This window comes from Jaculus jaculus, chromosome 2 (assembly GCF_020740685.1).
Source record: "Jaculus jaculus isolate mJacJac1 chromosome 2, mJacJac1.mat.Y.cur, whole genome shotgun sequence".
Taxonomy (NCBI): domain Eukaryota; kingdom Metazoa; phylum Chordata; class Mammalia; order Rodentia; family Dipodidae; genus Jaculus; species Jaculus jaculus.
Genome location: NC_059103.1, coordinates 44,786,984 through 44,803,460, shown reverse-complemented (window position 1 = coordinate 44,803,460; position 16,477 = coordinate 44,786,984). Strand labels below are relative to the sequence as shown.

The 16,477-nt window shown below is 43.9% G+C and overlaps 1 protein-coding gene across 4 annotated transcripts in view; it reads right to left on the bottom strand.

The window, feature by feature from the left end:
* Positions 1-87: 87 nt before the first annotated feature.
* The window catches only part of Epg5 (ectopic P-granules autophagy protein 5 homolog), a 131,242-nt gene continuing 114,852 nt past the window's right edge, over positions 88-16,477 (bottom strand). For all 4 annotated transcript variants that reach the window (XM_045142858.1, XM_045142859.1, XM_004656818.2 and 1 more), the window contains exons 37-44: positions 12,862-13,047; positions 12,158-12,367; positions 11,321-11,465; positions 8,956-9,198; positions 7,896-8,112; positions 7,015-7,230; positions 5,176-5,290; positions 88-2,131 (exon numbers count right to left, since the gene is read on the bottom strand). In XM_045142858.1, the coding sequence (XP_044998793.1) occupies positions 1,949-2,131; positions 5,176-5,290; positions 7,015-7,230; positions 7,896-8,112; positions 8,956-9,198; positions 11,321-11,465; positions 12,158-12,367; positions 12,862-13,047 (1,515 nt within the window). In that variant the 3' untranslated portion in view covers positions 88-1,948. The remainder of the gene's footprint in view (positions 2,132-5,175; positions 5,291-7,014; positions 7,231-7,895; positions 8,113-8,955; positions 9,199-11,320; positions 11,466-12,157; positions 12,368-12,861; positions 13,048-16,477) is intronic.

The window sequence follows — 16,477 nt, the reverse complement described above, 5'->3', positions numbered from 1 at the left end:
AAGATATCAAGCCAAACTCTTCACCACTCTTAACAAGGAAGTACCTTACAGTTAGTGTGGGATCCATATAATTCAGATTCATACTGGTTACACCAAAGATTGATTTTATTGTTTACAATTTTTTTTACAGACCAGATACATTATAAATATTATAAACTTTCAAAAATTAACAGATTAATCATAATTTTCTTTAAAATGTACATACTATCATTCAAAAATTTCACATTCTAGGATACTGGTAATTTCATTCTCCTCAAAGAAAACAACATACAAAAGATTTTCTGTCATACACTCACTGCTGCCAAATCAGCCAATTCAAATGTCTATAGCTGCTAAGATTTTCTGGTACACACAACATGAAGATGAAAGATTTCAAAAGTGGAAAGAAGTAAAAACTGAGATATGTCCCAGTGAGATGAGACTTTGTGGCCCTTGAACAGGGGTGTTCTTTATTAGAGCCCCAAGGACTGTTGGTGAGGCAGAATTGCCCTGCCCAGTTGAATTCCTGTAGACTCACTAGTGTGAAAGAAGCAATCCAAAAGGACAGTGGGGAAAGGTTAGCATTGTGTTAGCTACATATCCCCATCTCTACTGAAAGCTGTTAAGAGATTTTTGGGTAGATATCCTTGGGCCACAGGCAACCAGTAAACAAAGACTAGATAAGCCAGGCAATCAAAATCCTTTTTGTGTCATTTGAGAATTACTCATGTGTTGGCAGAAGAGAAATTTCTAACTCCTGAGGAAAACAGCGTGAGCAAGATGTAGACAGAACAAGGCAGCAAGCTTGGTAATGGATAAACTTTCAACAGTACAGAAGGCACACACCTACTCACAAAAAAAAAAATTAAAAGCCAAATTTCAGCAATTCCTCCTGAATTGGCCCAGTTTCCATGGACAAGTGTAACAGCAGGTCTGAGAGGCTCATCCAAGTCTATGTGGGAATGGAGAACAGTCCCATCTTCCTCTTGGCAATGGGGCCAAAAAGCAAACCTCAACCTAGTAAGAACTGCTAACTTTCACACTGATGGGCCCAAGGAAGTGATGTGAATAACAGGACCCAAGGTACAGGGGGCTCTAGCAACTACAGAGACAGCCTTGTCTGCACTCTCACCACCGAGGTCTAAGAAGTCCCATCTGTACACAGCATGTTTGTCACAGTGCCCCAGACAGGCACCCCACTTCCAACGGGAGCTCCTCCACAAGAACATGTAGCTGGAAAAGATGTGTCGTCATCTCGGCTGTCCACTATCACCAAAATAAAGTGGTCACATCTTCCGCACCAGTCACTGTAACACTCAGCTTCTTTTTTTGTTTTATTTGAGATGGGTCTTGATATGTAGCCCCACACTGGCTTCAAACTTGTGATGCTCTTGGCTCTGCTTCCTGAGTGTGTGGATTAGAGGTATGCCCCACTCCTGGCTTAATCCAGCCCTTTAATCTCCCTTCTGAGAGGAAAATCAATACTTTCAAGCTGGTGTTTTTCTTCACATGAGAAATGCAGAATTTCTCAAAACTGACTTTTGTTTACATCGCAAGAGCACAGGTGAGTCAAAAAAGAGAGCTCTAATGACTCTCAAAGCAGCCAGAACTCATATAGGAGTCTTGTCATTTAGACAAAACCAGGAAGACAGAGGTGGAGGCATATCAAGTTCTCCATCTGGAGGTCTTGGGAGGTGATGGGGCATTTGGCAACTGTAAGTGGTTCTGTACTCAAGTGGAACCTCATTTCACTTTTCACTTGTGGAAGAACATAAACACCCTTCAAGGCAAAATACACACACACACACACACACACACACACACACACACACACACCATAACTATCTAATGCCACCCTGCAATCAACTACTTCCTGGCAGAACTGGGATCTACAGTGAAACTGAGTGCAGGAATTTGTGCAACAGCTAAATTAATGTAAACATAAACAGCAACAGGCTTTCTCCAATCACTACCGTATGTTGTCTAGATAATGCACCTCTGGATAGAGACAGTTCACAAGGAGAGCCAGGAAGCTTTTCCCATCTTGGAGGCAATGGCCAGGATGTCTTATAAACTGAGCAGCTTGCAATATCTGATCCTGGTATTCGATGTACTGCTTACTCAGTGGCATGGATTCAAGAGCAGCCAGCGCCTAAAAGACATGAAGACTAGAGCGTTAACCTCATGGGCACACATCACAGGAGCATTAGCCTCATGGGCACACGTCACAGGAGCATTAGCCTCATGGGCACACATCACAGGAGCATTAGCCTCATGGGCACACATCATAGGAGCCTCAGGAAAGGGGGCCCACAGGACCAGAGGTAGCAGTCTGAAGGGCAGGCTGAGTAACACAACCAGGAGGCTGTAGCATAAATGTCTCTGCCTTTGCAGCCTTTCCACTTTTGTGCTGTTACTTCTCAACCCTTCCTTGTCAAGAGCCACTGCAGCAGCCAGGATGCTGTTACTGCCAACCCTTTCCCTGCCCATCTTGCCCCTGTGCTCCCTGGGCCCTCCCAACCAAATCACCCACTCCCTCTTTTCTCAGAGCCCAGGAGGCAGCTACAGGCACTAGCTCCATCTCTACAGCGAAAGTTGTGTACCTGGATGTTGGGTTTGCTCACAGGTGAGTGAAAGTCTTATCTTTTTTATTTTTGGTTGGTTTTTTTTTTTGTTTTGTTTTTTCAAGGTAGGGCCTCACTGTAGCCCAGGCTGGCCTGGAAATCACTATGTAGTCTCACAGCGATCCTCCTACCTCAGCCTCTTGAGTGGTAGGATTAAAGGCATGTGCCACCAGGCCTGACAGAGAGAATCAGAGAATGAATGGGCATGCCAGGGCCTCCAGAGGCTCCAGACAACCTCCAGATGTATGTGCCACTTTGTGCATCTGGTTTTAGGTAGGGACTGGGGAATGGAACACAGGTCATTAGGCTTTGCAGGCAATTTCCTTAACTGCTGAGCCTTCTCTCCAGCCCAGGTGACTTAAAGTCTAAACAAAATCAGTGGCTAGGTGTAATAAACCCACATACATAAGGCACACAGGTCAAGTTCATCCCAATTCCATATGACATATGGCAAAGGAAGGGAAAAAAATAGTCCTACACTCACATTTAAAGGAAAAATAAAAATATTCTTTGGCTCTATAACTTTTAAGTTTTCCTTCTCTAATTGCAGGCAAAGAGAAGGAAAAGAGACAGAACATAGAGAAAATGAACACCCAACAGCAGTCCTGGAGGAGGGAGCTATGTTTCCCAAGGGCTTGGTGCACCCACCTGCAGGATCTTGAAGATGTACTTCCCCAGGGCACCCCCACCCCCACATGGAATGCACTCCCAACACTAAAGAATATATATTAAGCCAGCACTCAGGAGGCAGAGGTAAGAGGATCGCAGTGAGTTTGAGGCTACCCTGAGACTACATAGTGATTTCCAGGTCAGCCTGGGCCAGGGCAAAACCCTAACCTTGAAAAACAAAATAAAAACTAGATAGATAGATAGATAGATAGATAGATAGATAGATAGATAGATGAGTTTTGCTGATTTCGTGTTTAGATGGTAAATAATCTAGAGCTTAGAAATAAACTATCAAAAAATAAATAAATAAGAGCAAAAAAAAAGAGAAAGAAACTATCAGGCAGATCATAAGCAAAATTTAGGGTTGAAAATAAAAATCAAGGAATTCTGGAACGAAATTAAGAGCCCCAGGTACAGGGTTTAGTCTAAAAACAGGAACCCATGGGGGGCAGGCACTCGAAGAACCATAGTGACTCTTCTCACCTTTTGTTGTTATAACTTTTTAATCTATTTTTATTTTTATTTATTAGGGAGAGAGAGAAGCAGATAGATATAATGGGTGTGTCAGGCAGGGCCTGCAGCTGCTGCAAACTCCAGATATATGTGCCACCTTGTGCATCTGGCTTATGTGAATACAAAGAATCGAACCTTTGCCTTTGCAGACAAGCACCTTAAAACCATGAAACCATCTGTCCAGCACCATCTTCTGTTTTTGAAATTTTAGTCCCCAAATGATATTCTGTGCCTATTGGCCTAAGATGAGGCATTTTATAAAAAGATGGCCCTTTGAAGTCTGAAAACCCTAATAGCAAGTATGCAAGGGCTGTATAGGAAGTCATCATTTTGAATCTAATGGAAGAGGTCCATGTGACCCATGGCCCTAGTTAAAGCAGCTCATGATGCTCCAGGTGTCAGACCACAGGAGACTGGAGGACTCCTCAAATACACCACAAACTGAAGCTCTTGGACCTCCCAATCTGCCCACAGGAGGCTCATCTAAGTACTCCTCTAAGACAGTGGGTGACAAGTACCAGGTGTGTCATACACTGGTATGACTACGAAGAACCCGGCCTCTGTATTGCCTGACTCCCTCTCAACCCTAAGTGCGCTGGCCCAGACTGTACCGAGCTGCACAGGAGCACAGCTGTCTGAGCACGGAGCACCCAGAGGCATTCTACACAGTGGAGAGTGGAGGCAGCCTGGGCCAGACGCCAGTGTGAACCCCACCTCAACACCACAGATTACCTAGCTGCCCCCCACGCCCCCCAATTTCCTCATCCACAGGACCTGGATGGTGATCACTCCTTGAGAGCTATTAGGAGGATGGGTGGGTTAACACTTTAACTCACAAGCATGAAAGGAACTATGGCTCAGAGCAGAGAGTAACATGTAGCAAGCATACAAGAGCAGCTCGCCTCACAGGTGAGCACCCCCATTACGGGAATGTGACCACCACCGGCAGCTGTCCACGGTTTTAAAGAGCACTGCAACTTCTCAAGGCTACTGCTCTGTCAGTGTGGGGTACTGTAGGTGTCAGCTGACAAAGGTATCCTTCAGCCTCACAGAACTGCTTAGAGACCAAGGGACACCTTGGCAGACTGTCACCCATGTCAACTGAGCTATCCTCTGTGACAGCACCAGCCCCAGTATCACAATAATCGGGACCAGATCCAACCCTGGGCCAGCTTGCTTCAGCCTGGTTTCTTCTACAATGACAGTGACAGTGCTCTGAGCCAACACTTACAAACCCTTGTTCAAACTCTGGCCGGGCACACATACCCATTTCCCAACAGGTGAGCGTACCCAAGGGCACCGGTGCCACAGTGGCTGCGGCTACACTACCACCTCCCCTTCCACGGAAGACACGCTGGAAAACTTCCACCCCAATGGCTGTGTTACTGACCTGCTGAGCTTTTGGAGTCAGATGGAATTCGGAGCTGGGCTTCAGGCGAATCTGGTCTTCTGTGGGCATCTGCACCGAAAGGAAGGCGGCCATGCCTCGAGCAACCACACGGAACCTTGGGTGTCAGCAAGAGGTCAGGAGTGAGTGACAAAATAAACATCCTAGCTGGGCATGGTGGTGCATGCCTTTAATCCCAGCATTAGGGAGGCAGAGGTAGGAGGATCACTGTGAGTTCAAGGACACCCTGAGACTACATAGTGAATTCCAGGTCAGCCTGAGCTGGAGTGAAACCCTACCTTGAGAAAAAAAAGGGGGGGTACAAAAATAAATAAATAAAATAAATATTCTATTTGCTGCTTAAAAGAATGATATAAATCCATTTCCACATCAGCTATGTAGTTAGCCTCTTCAGGAAAACTTTTAATATACTGAGGTTACTTTAACCATTCCTTCCATTACTATTACCCATACAAAGTGTGCCTATTCAGACTTAAGAACAGCTGGCAATGCAGAACCATCATATACTGTTAGAAATATACAGCATAGGCACTAGTGAAAACAATGTGGCTCTTCCTCAGTAAGTAGAAGCAATTTACCACAAGACCCAGCACTTCCGTTCCTGCTAACTGAAAACAGATGTTCAAGAAGGTTCACAGTAACATTATCCATAACAGGAACAAAGGCTGAAACAAGCCCAACGTCCATCAGCTGATGACCAGATAAACAAATGTGGTAGATTCAGTGGTATGAAGGAGAGAAGGGCTGAGATGGAGCTCAGAGGTGAAGCACCTGCCTAGCAGGCATGAGCGTGGCGATTGGGACTGCAGCAGTATAATTAACACAAATAAAGGATGAACACCTACTGACACATGCCATGGGACAAATGAACTGAGAAAGCTTTATGCTGGGAGAGCAGACACCAGAGGTCACGTTTTTATGAATGTCCTCAGTAGGATTTGATATATGAAGTCAGTGGAGGGCTGCCAGAAACCAGAAGAAGGAGGAAAGGGAGGCAACTGTTTGGTGGATATAGGGCTTCCACTTGGGGGATGAAGATGTCCTGGAACTAATGATGGATGCAGCAATACTGTGAATGTCTAAATGTCATTGAATTATACATTAAGATGGTTACCACAGTAAATTTTAACCTGTGCATATTTTACCACAACTAATAAGTTTAAAAAAAAAAAGCACAGGATTCAAGAAAATTGTATAAGCCAAATTACAGAGCCCTGGCACCCGCTACCATAAACATAGCAGCTCAGTTAACTGGCCTGGAAGGGGGAGCTCCAAGGGTTACATAGCTCCACGGGTACCTCACAAGAATGCAAGTGTCGGTGTGAGGGAGACTTCTGTTCTACACCAACAAGAATTTGGAAACTGTGATGCGGGCTAGAGTGTAGCTCAGTGGAGAAGGTGTGCTTAGCAGGCAAAGAAAGCCATGGTGCAGTTAAGTGTTCTTAGAGAGGTGAGAGGCTAATGGCAACTTCTTTCATGCCTTGTGGTTTTAAACCACAAAACCGGGACTTGTTTCTTTTACTTCTTAACCTATCTTGCTAAGGTAACAGTTCACTACACTGAGCTCATGCAGCTCAATGCAGAAGAGGGCCAGCCATTTTAACCTAACCTCACACCATCATTGTCTCAAAGCCAGAAAGAAATCAACTAGCAGTCAGGCTACAAAGTCAGACACAACAAAAGGTAATATTTTAAATAAAGTTGTTTTTAAGCGGAGAGACAAACATGCAATAGAATATAAAGCTGTAGCAGGAAGGAAAACCTCCATCCTAATCAAAGTCTTCGGCAGCACACTGTCTCCAGCCATCAGTGTTTCCTCACCTATTAGACAAGGGCGACTTCCGGCCCAACCCAATAGCCCCCAGAATTCCGGAGCTAAGCCTCTCCTCCGCCACCAGGCTCTGCCTGCTCTGCAGCATGAGCAGGATGTGAACGACGGCCTCCGTCAGGACTGAGTCGTTCTGCTCCATCTGAATGAGGGACAGCTGCAGGACCTGGTGCCACCACAGAAACAGCTTCGCCTCTTCCTGTGCAGAGCTGCAAAGGGACCGGGCAATGAAATGAGAGGTGGCTTTTCACTCCCACTTACCGAAAGTCACACCCAGATTTTAAGGAAAGGAGACAGACAGTGCTTGAAAAACCCTAGGCTAACATAAGCTAGGAAAAGGTGAATAAAATAATGAGACTGCAATGGCTCCCATTTATAGAACAGTCATTACATGTCAGACACTGGGATTTATGGGTTTTTTTGTTATTGTTGTTTTGCACTTAATCTTCTCTCTTCACAAGAAAGTTGAAGTTTAGGGCTGAAGAGATAGCTTAGCAGTCCAGGTGTTTGCCTGCAAAGCCTGAGGACCAAGTCCTAGTACCCATGTAAGCCAGATGTACATGGTAACACATGCATCTGGAGTCCATGTGCAGTGGCGAGAGGCTCTGTTGCACCCATTCTCATTCTCTTTCCCTCTCTCATAAACACATAAATAAAAATAAAATATTAAAGAAAAGAAAGCTGAAGTTCAGGGCTTCAAAATACTCATGTCAGGAAATAATTACTTTGTCAAAGCAATGATCTTTGCACTGCACCAGAAAGCCGCAGCTGACTTTTATGTGGCCCTGGGCTCTGAGCCCTTAAACACTTACTTACCTAACCCTCAAGTCCAAGTAAGCCACAACCAAGTGGATAAAGCGCCGCAGCCCCATACCTTGGGTACACCTGCTCCAACCACTTGCTAAGGATGAGCAGCACTTTCATCTCGTTCCTGAGGGTTTGCTCACTGTTTAAACACTGCAGCAGGTAGACGTAAAGAGTCAAATAACTGCCCAGGGCCAGACACTCTTGCAGAAACTCTTCCATGGTAAGCTCGGGAACCTGAAGGGACACCAGAATGGGTCCCCATCCTAAATTTTGATTGAGGGGACCTAAGAAAAGAAGAGAAAACTGAGTCATAAGTGAGTCCATAACAACTCTAATGACTGTTTTCACCTTAGCTTCATACAAGACAATTTGCCTCACACCGGTCAGTGCCAGAGCTCAGAAAGTGAAGGGTACCCTGGCCCTCAAGCTCCAAAGACCCCATGCCAACAGCTACTGGACTAGGGAGGGTTAAGAAATCAGAACAAGGCTGTGTACCTATAAGTCACTTTCTCTTCAAATTATGACCATTCAAATTATGATCTAAGAGTTTTTACTTTTTTTGAGGTAGGGCCTAAGGACCGATTGCCAGTACCCACATAAAGCAGATACACAAAGTGCCACATGCATCTGAAGTTCATTTGCAGTGGCTAGCGGCCCTGGAACGCCCATTCTCTCTTTGTGTTTCTCTCTGTGTCATAAATAAAATAAAATAAAAATTATGACTTAATGCAATAAGATTTCTATGAAAACTCATCTCACCAAAAGTGACCCAAGATGGAGTAACTAACATAGCAGATGATAATCTATAGAGTCTGTTCACAGCACGTTTTGTAAACTATACCTTTGTTCTGATAACAGGGTTGCTCTGTCACACTAAGCTTTTCTCCCTTGAAGAGTATGACTGTAGCAAAAGACATGGGCCACAGTACTAATTCTAAGTGCAAAACAGTAATAATATACAAATTACATTACTGAAGCATATATGTACACACACACACACCCCTAAAGCATCAAACGTTAAGACTGGTATAGCCATTACATTGGGAAGCATCTAGAAAGACAGCCCCTGAGGACAAGGTTTCCTGGGAGTGACAAATGCAATGATAATGGAAGATATGTCCTCTTACTTTCCTTGAAGTATGCGGTGATGCAGGCTTCTGTAGTCTCTGCCATGTGGCGCACGGAAGCCAGGCTCTGGCAGGCTGCTGTCAGAAGAGGCAGCACCACCAGCCCATGCACATTTTGGCTAATCCAGGTCCGGACACTGCCTCGGAGGAACTCTGCCGTGGGGATGGTCGCATTGTTCATCATCATTAGCACTTCCATAAAGAGGCTGCTGAGGGCCATGTGTCGGGTCTGGCTGTCCATGTCTAAAGGGAAGTAGACGTGTACTCAGGCTGCTGCCACAGGGATAGGAATGTGATCAAAGGATCAACAAAGCAAAGCCAGGAGATCCTCTTTTCCCCTCCTTCCCAGCGCTGGCACCACCAGGCCTGGCTTGTACATGAGTGCTGGGACAGGACCTCAGGTCCTCACGTTTCTGTGGCAACCACTTTACCCATGAAGCCATCTCCCCACCCTCTTGAAAACATTTTTAAAGGTTCCTAATAGCATCTTTTCAGTCTTTGGCTTTTAAAGAAGTTGCCAGACTGGTAATATGAGTTTTTCCAAAAAGAAAAAAGTGAAAAGAGAATAACATCCAAAAAAGTGAGCAAATTTTACAAGGCAACTGCTCTGCATCAGAAATGGTCACTAAGACTGACTTCTTTATTTTCAAAAGAATTTTTTTATTTACTTATACACACATATGTACACATGCCAGGGCCTCTTGCTTGCTTAATGGATGGCTCAGGAATTGAATCCAGCCTAGCAGACTTTATAAGCCTTTAACCACTGAGCCATATTCCTAGTCTGGAATCCCTCACTTTCAAACACAGAAATCAGGTTTTACTAAGAGAACAAATCATAATTTTTGCCAACTATTTCTAGTTCCCTTGAGTTAGGTATTGTATGTTACTTTATTTTTTTGTTTTCTGTAGTAGACTAGAACTGAAGGTTTCTCACCACAGGACTTAGTCCATGGGAATGGTAATAAATTGGGAGACTTACTTATTATCCTCCTCAAAATAAACTTACTTAGAAAGTATGAAATAGACTAAGAAGGTTAATGCTACTACAAGAACTATTTATCAAGCAAGAACTTAAAAAAGTTAAAGAGATAATAACTGCATGGGCATGTTTCTATGTATGTCTCTGAGTATAAATACTCTTGGTAATAAAAACTTTATCACAAAGGAAGAGCGATAACAACTTTGATTTACCTTTTAATTATGACTCATGGGGACAAACAACAGTAGGGAATCTTGTAACAGAGCCTGGCATGCCTCTCCCCTTCTTGCTCATCAACAACAGGGACAACAAACATGTCCCTAAAAACCACAGCTGATGCTATTACTTTTCCAATTCATTGTAGAATGTCCTTTCCGAGGTGTTAACAGTCACACACAAAAACTCTGTTGACTTTTCTCCCCACCCCCTTATTTCAGACCATGTAGGTAGTATGAATTCTTGCTTCAACAACAGGAGGGCCAGCACATACTTACCAATTTTCAACATAGATTCCTGCCACACATCTGGCAAAATACCACAGCCCAAACAGATAGCTGCCTTTGCTCTCCTCAGAGGAGTGTATTTACCTCTAACAATAAAGGTGTCTCCCTAGGGCTTACACATGGGCCCTCCTTTAGGCGCCCACCTCAGACAGGCTCTGTACTCATACCCCGCCTTCCACCAGCATCCCAAGAAGTTCAGGGTGAGAACTAGCATCTGCCTTTATGGGGTTTTCTTGCACTTTGTTTCCGACCTCAGATTTCCTTACCTTTTTGCCACTGTATTAGTAAGTTAATTTCTGGTTCTTAAAAATATTTTATCCATTCTTAGTTGTTTTCAGCAGGAAGGGCAGCTGGCAGGACATTACTCCACTGAACTCCCAACAATAAGTTCTATAATAAGATGTCATGACAAGCCTACAGATGATTCTGAAGTGCTCATTTAGTGAAGAACTAACCTCCCATGAAAACTGCTTCCTGAAAAGTCTGCTGTCACCTCCTAAATCACTCAATGTGCTGGTCCAGCTTGACCCTCACTCCAGGTCACCTCCCAAGTTTTTGTTTTTTTTTTTTTTTGGTTTTCTGAGGTAGGGTCTCACTGTAGCCCAGGCTGACCTGGAATTCACTATGAAGTCTCAGGGTGGCCTCGAACTTATGGCAATCCTCCTACCTCTGCCTCCCGAGTGCTGGGATTAAAGGCATGCGCCACCACGCCCGGCTACCTCCCAAGTTTTAATACTCCTTCCTCCTTCCAAGGCTGAGTGTCCTGCTATCCAAAGAGCTTGACTATGTGCTCTTGCCCCATCTTCTTCATCTCACAATGCCTAACACCCACAAAGACTTCACTGACAGCATGAACATACGGCTTCCAGCGATCACTTACCAGGTGGGTTGAAGACAATGATATCATCTAAGAGCTTTGACATTTCCTGTTCTAGGACGGCGAAGGTGATTTTTCCATTCTGTTCCAAGGTGCTGAGGAAATGAACCATCTGGTGGGTGAAAGCTTGGCACTTTGGAACAACATCCTAACAAAAAAAACAATGATCATTCAAGTGAATCTGGGCAAGCAGGAGTGCCAACTGAGGACTCCCTGGGAGCACGGGCCCAACCTGAACACCTGGGCAGAAAACTGACCAGTGGCCCAGGACCCCTTGGCTGAGATACACGAACCCATGAGAACACTGAAACTAAAATTCATGTTCTTCCAGATTCCAGAAAACCTCATTAATAATGACATTAACGAAGCCCTGATGATTTGTGAAAAAGTTTTCCAAAAACTTCCACAATCATTATCTAAGTCAATCCTTACACTACTTTGAGGAAGAAATTACCAGCTGAGAAGATGAAGCTAAGGGCCCTTTCCATGGTAAGAATGGCAGCAAGGTGGGTTCTAGGCTTGTCAGGTCTTTAGCTCATGTTCATCGCCCTCTCTGTTGCCTATGACAAGCCGGCCCCCTCATGCTCACCCCTCTGACCTCTGACCACCATGTGGCACTATTAATAAATGAAGGTTGCCACACAAGACAAATCAAACCAAAGGACCCAAGAGACCAATATGAGTGTACAATGATGCACCTTTCCCCTAGCTTCCTCCGCTGAGCAGGCAGCACGTTCAAGACCACCCCTTGTAATGCATATAATGCTCCCAGTCCCTAAGAACCCATCTCCCCACCCTTCCGCTCTCCACCCCACCTCAGAAACTATACTCCCAACTTACAACATGTTTCTGGCCATCCGTAGGAACAGAAAGTCCCGCAGACACTTTGAGGAGCTTCACAATTAGTTCAGCAGAAGACTCTTTGGCCAGGATGATGGACGGCGGGTAGTGACTGCTGAAATAACTCAGCACACTCTGGTATGACACAATGTCCACAAGATGCCATGAGAGTGAGCTTGTCTGTCCAAGGAGACTAAGTAAAGGTGAATCCTATAAATGGAGCACAGGTTGTTTTAAGTTCCATTTACCTAGAACTGTCTTTGCCTAGTCTGTGGGGATAGCCTGTAATAACCACTAAGATAGCCTGTCATAAGCACAGAACAGCTACGACCTTACTCAAGCTGGCGCTGCTGAAAGCAATAACCACAGTCATGGCAGACGCACATCAATGTTGAGATCTAAAAGAACTCAAAACCCTGTGTTCAAAGGAGCATGTGGCACATGGCAACACTGCCTCCAAGAAGCACATGGGAGACTGACCTATGAATTATTAAGGTGTAAAGTAAAATTTGATTGATACATTCTAATTCAGTCAAATTCTCTTCATTATTTAGAACTAGACAAAGGGCTGTCCAGTTAAGTGAGCATCTCACTGAAAGCACAGCTCATATGCCAAACATCTATTCACACTGACTCATACAAATCACCTAGGGAAAAGTGAGGGGCTAAGCAGCCAAGGCTGAGCACAGACTTCCCAAACTTACTGTTTGTTCTACTAGCTGAACTTCCTTTGCCAGTAAAATCATCATGAAAAGGAGGCAGACGATCATGCTCCGGGTTTCGGGGAGAGGGTTGGGGTTCCAGGCATCAGAGAGCACACTAACCCAGTTGACTTCACACAGTACAGACCCCAAAAATAAGAAACAGCTCTTGGGGCTTCCTCGTTCCACCTAAAAGAAAATCAATGAAAACTGCTTTATACTATGTGTTATGTCTTGAAAACATACATAAGCCAGTGGCTTATAAATCATATTTTTAAAAAAGCACTTTCCCCCAGATTTTATTATGCATTATCCCATCTCACAGAGATTGACAACAGTCCCCCTTGTATTTTAAGGTCTTGGTTCATTAGGGTTGCCCAGAGCAACCAGGGTAAGGGATTGTTTTTAGGAGTATAGGCTCCTTTCCAATAACTATACCACTCATTTGCTGGTAACTTCCCTTCAGGCTCAGTATACGAGGGCTTTTTTTCCTTGTTTTTTTTTTATTAGCATGTTAATTATACATAGCAATGGGTTTCACTATGACATGACAATACTTGTATGTAGTGTATTGTACAACACTCACCTCCCCCAGAACCACCTCCTAGTCTCCTTCTGCTCCTGTTGCTTTCCTCAGGCTTCCCAAACAGTCACCCTTGTATTTTAAGGTCTTGTTTCATTAGGGTTGCCCAGAGTAACTGGGGTGAGGGATTGTTTTTAGGAGTATGGGCTCCTTTCCAGTAGCTACATCCCTTTAGAAAATGTCTCTCCTTCCCTACTGACCATTAACTGCTTTCAGATACTCTGCAAGGAGCAGGGGCTTGTGATCCCCACCCCCCTAGTTACCAATATCTGCCTATAAGACCATAGGGAGGGGCAGGACTTCAGGCATGCAATGGACATGCCATCCTGTGAAGACAACATCCCATCTCACTCACTCCTTCCTCTAATGCTTACCCTTTCTGCCCTCTCTTCCATGAGGTTCTCTGAGCCTTGAGGGAGTGATAAAAATGTCCCATTTACTATTGTGCCTTCCAACAGTCCTAATTCTTAGCATTTTCACCAGTTATGAATCTCTGTAGTCACTGCTGCCCACCTCAAAAAGTTCTTTGAAGACTGGAGAGATGGCTTGGTGGTTAAAGCACTTGCTTGTGAAGCCCAAGGACCTAGGTTCGATTCCCCAGTACCCACATAAGCCAGAGGCACAAGGTGGTGCACAAGGCCCTGGTGTGCCCATTCTCTCTATCTGCCTCCCCACTCTCTCCCTCTGTCAAATAAATAAATAATAATAAAAAAATTTTAAAAGTTCTTTGATCAAAGCTAAGAGTAGCTTTGTTGGTATAAGCATTACTTATTTAGAAAGCAATTTGATGGGCACATCTGCCCATCTTAGCAAAACAACAGCAAGTAGCTTCCCCACCAGAGCCCATGTTCTCCCCAGCCATGGGGATACTTAAGGTACCAGATGTGGGGTGGAGCAGACCTTAGCTCCAATGAGAAAGTAGTTCATCACCCCCACTACTGGCTTGCCACTACTGCACTATTCTTTGCCTGGCTGGTTGGTAGTATAGCATGTGTATATATTTGAGCTTGCCTGTTTGGATTTTCTTGTCTAATCTAATAAATATGAGAACTTTCCTAACCTCAACTGGGTAGACATCCCAGCTACTAGAGCTGCAGGAGTATGCCAAAACCTCAGGCGATTTGGAACAGGCAAGCTCTACCAGTCGGCTGTTTGCAGGCTTCAATGCACGTCCACCCAGAGGACCATCAAAACCCAGCTTGCTGTTGGCCTGTCCTGCAGCTGCTCATTTCCTAGGTATAGGAGGAGCAGAAAGTTCCCAGGTGATGCTCAGGCTGGTTTCTGAGCCCACATTTGGAGAGCTACTACACTACAGTATAAATACTTATGCTATTATTAAAATGTTATGTTATGCTATAAATGTCTCCACACAATTGATCTTCGTAACATAATGCTTAAATTCTATTAAGAAAGGCTTTGGGGACGATATACTATAAACTATATAACCAACTTAAAGTTCTATTTTATAAGACTATTTCAATATTTTGAATTTGTTTAAAATGAAACATGGCTGAGCTATAAATTTTTCTTTTCCAGATGAATACTAAAAGCTCTATTCTACTTACAAAATCATGATAGATGTAATTTAGGTGATTCACTCCTCATTACTGTGTTATATTATGCTAACTGCTAATGCTCTTCCTCTTACAAAATAATTCATCTTCTTTTATAATTAGTTATCTAGCCTCATCATCAGCCTTACCAAAAAGCTATATTTTGTTATGCCAATAAGACACAAAAATGTTAAGATTCCCAGTTTCCAGGCAAGTCAGGACTATCTATCCTTAGAACAAAACCCCTGGAGAGAGTCGACATCATTCCTTGCCAGGCTGCTGTACTACTTCACTACGTTGACAAGGCAACCGTCTCACTTAGTTAAAATGCTATTGTACAGATATTTAAGCTATCTTTTTCTCATGGGCTCATAATGGTGATTAAATATCAACCTAGCACCTGCCTCAACTATAAAATCTAGCTACAGGGCTGGTGGGGGGGATGGCTCAGAAGTTCAAAGTGCTACCTGCAAAGCCTTGATTCAATTCCCCAGTACCCATGTAAAGCCAGGTATGCAAAGTGGTACATGCATATGGAGTTCATTTTCAACAGCAAGAGGCCCTAGAGCACCCATGTGCTTGCCCTCTTCCGCCCCCCCCACCACCACCACCTCTCTCTCTTACTGAGGTAGTGTCTCATCCTAGCCCAGGATGACCAGATACTCACTCTGGCCTAGAACTCACAATGACCCCCCTACCTCTGCCTCCTGGATTTAAAGGTGTATACCACAATACTTGGTTTGCGCACCTCTCTCTCTCTCTCTCTCTCCTTGCAAATAAATAAATAAATAAGAATATTTTTTAAATAGTAAACAATAAACCTAGCTACAGTTTCACCTTCATTAGAGCTCAACTACAGAAGACTGGCTGACAAAAGCAACACTGCCTGAGGCTTCACAAAAAGCACCAAACACTCCAGAACATTTTACCACTCGTAATTAATAATTGTACATCTGAATCAACTACACGCTTAAGTTGGCTCAAGAGGAAGTATGGCATTAAGCTCAGAGACAACAAATGAGCCAGTGAATAACAGGCAAATACACTGATGCAAGATTAGAAGGGCTTACTCAAATAAGATCTCCTAACCAATATTTAAGTTACACTGAGGAACCTGTAACTACTGCTTCCACTGCACACTCACACACACTTTTTTCAGGTTGTTTCAGGTCTATGGTGATGGTGTTGCAATGCATTTTATCTCCTATAATCTAATTATTCACTTGCATAACTGCTCAACAAAACTAATGGCCTGAGTAATAATTCAAATTTTGCTTTCACAGAATATTTAACAACACAGTTATAATGACATTATCCTAGAAAACTGTGTATGCTAGATGCAGCACTTGGAAGGCAGAGGTAGGAGAACTGCCATGAGTTCAAGACCAGCCTGAGACTATATAGTGAATTCCAGGTCAGCCTGGGTTAGAGTGAGGCCTTACCTCAAAACAACAACAACAAAAAATGCATATGTATAAAACCC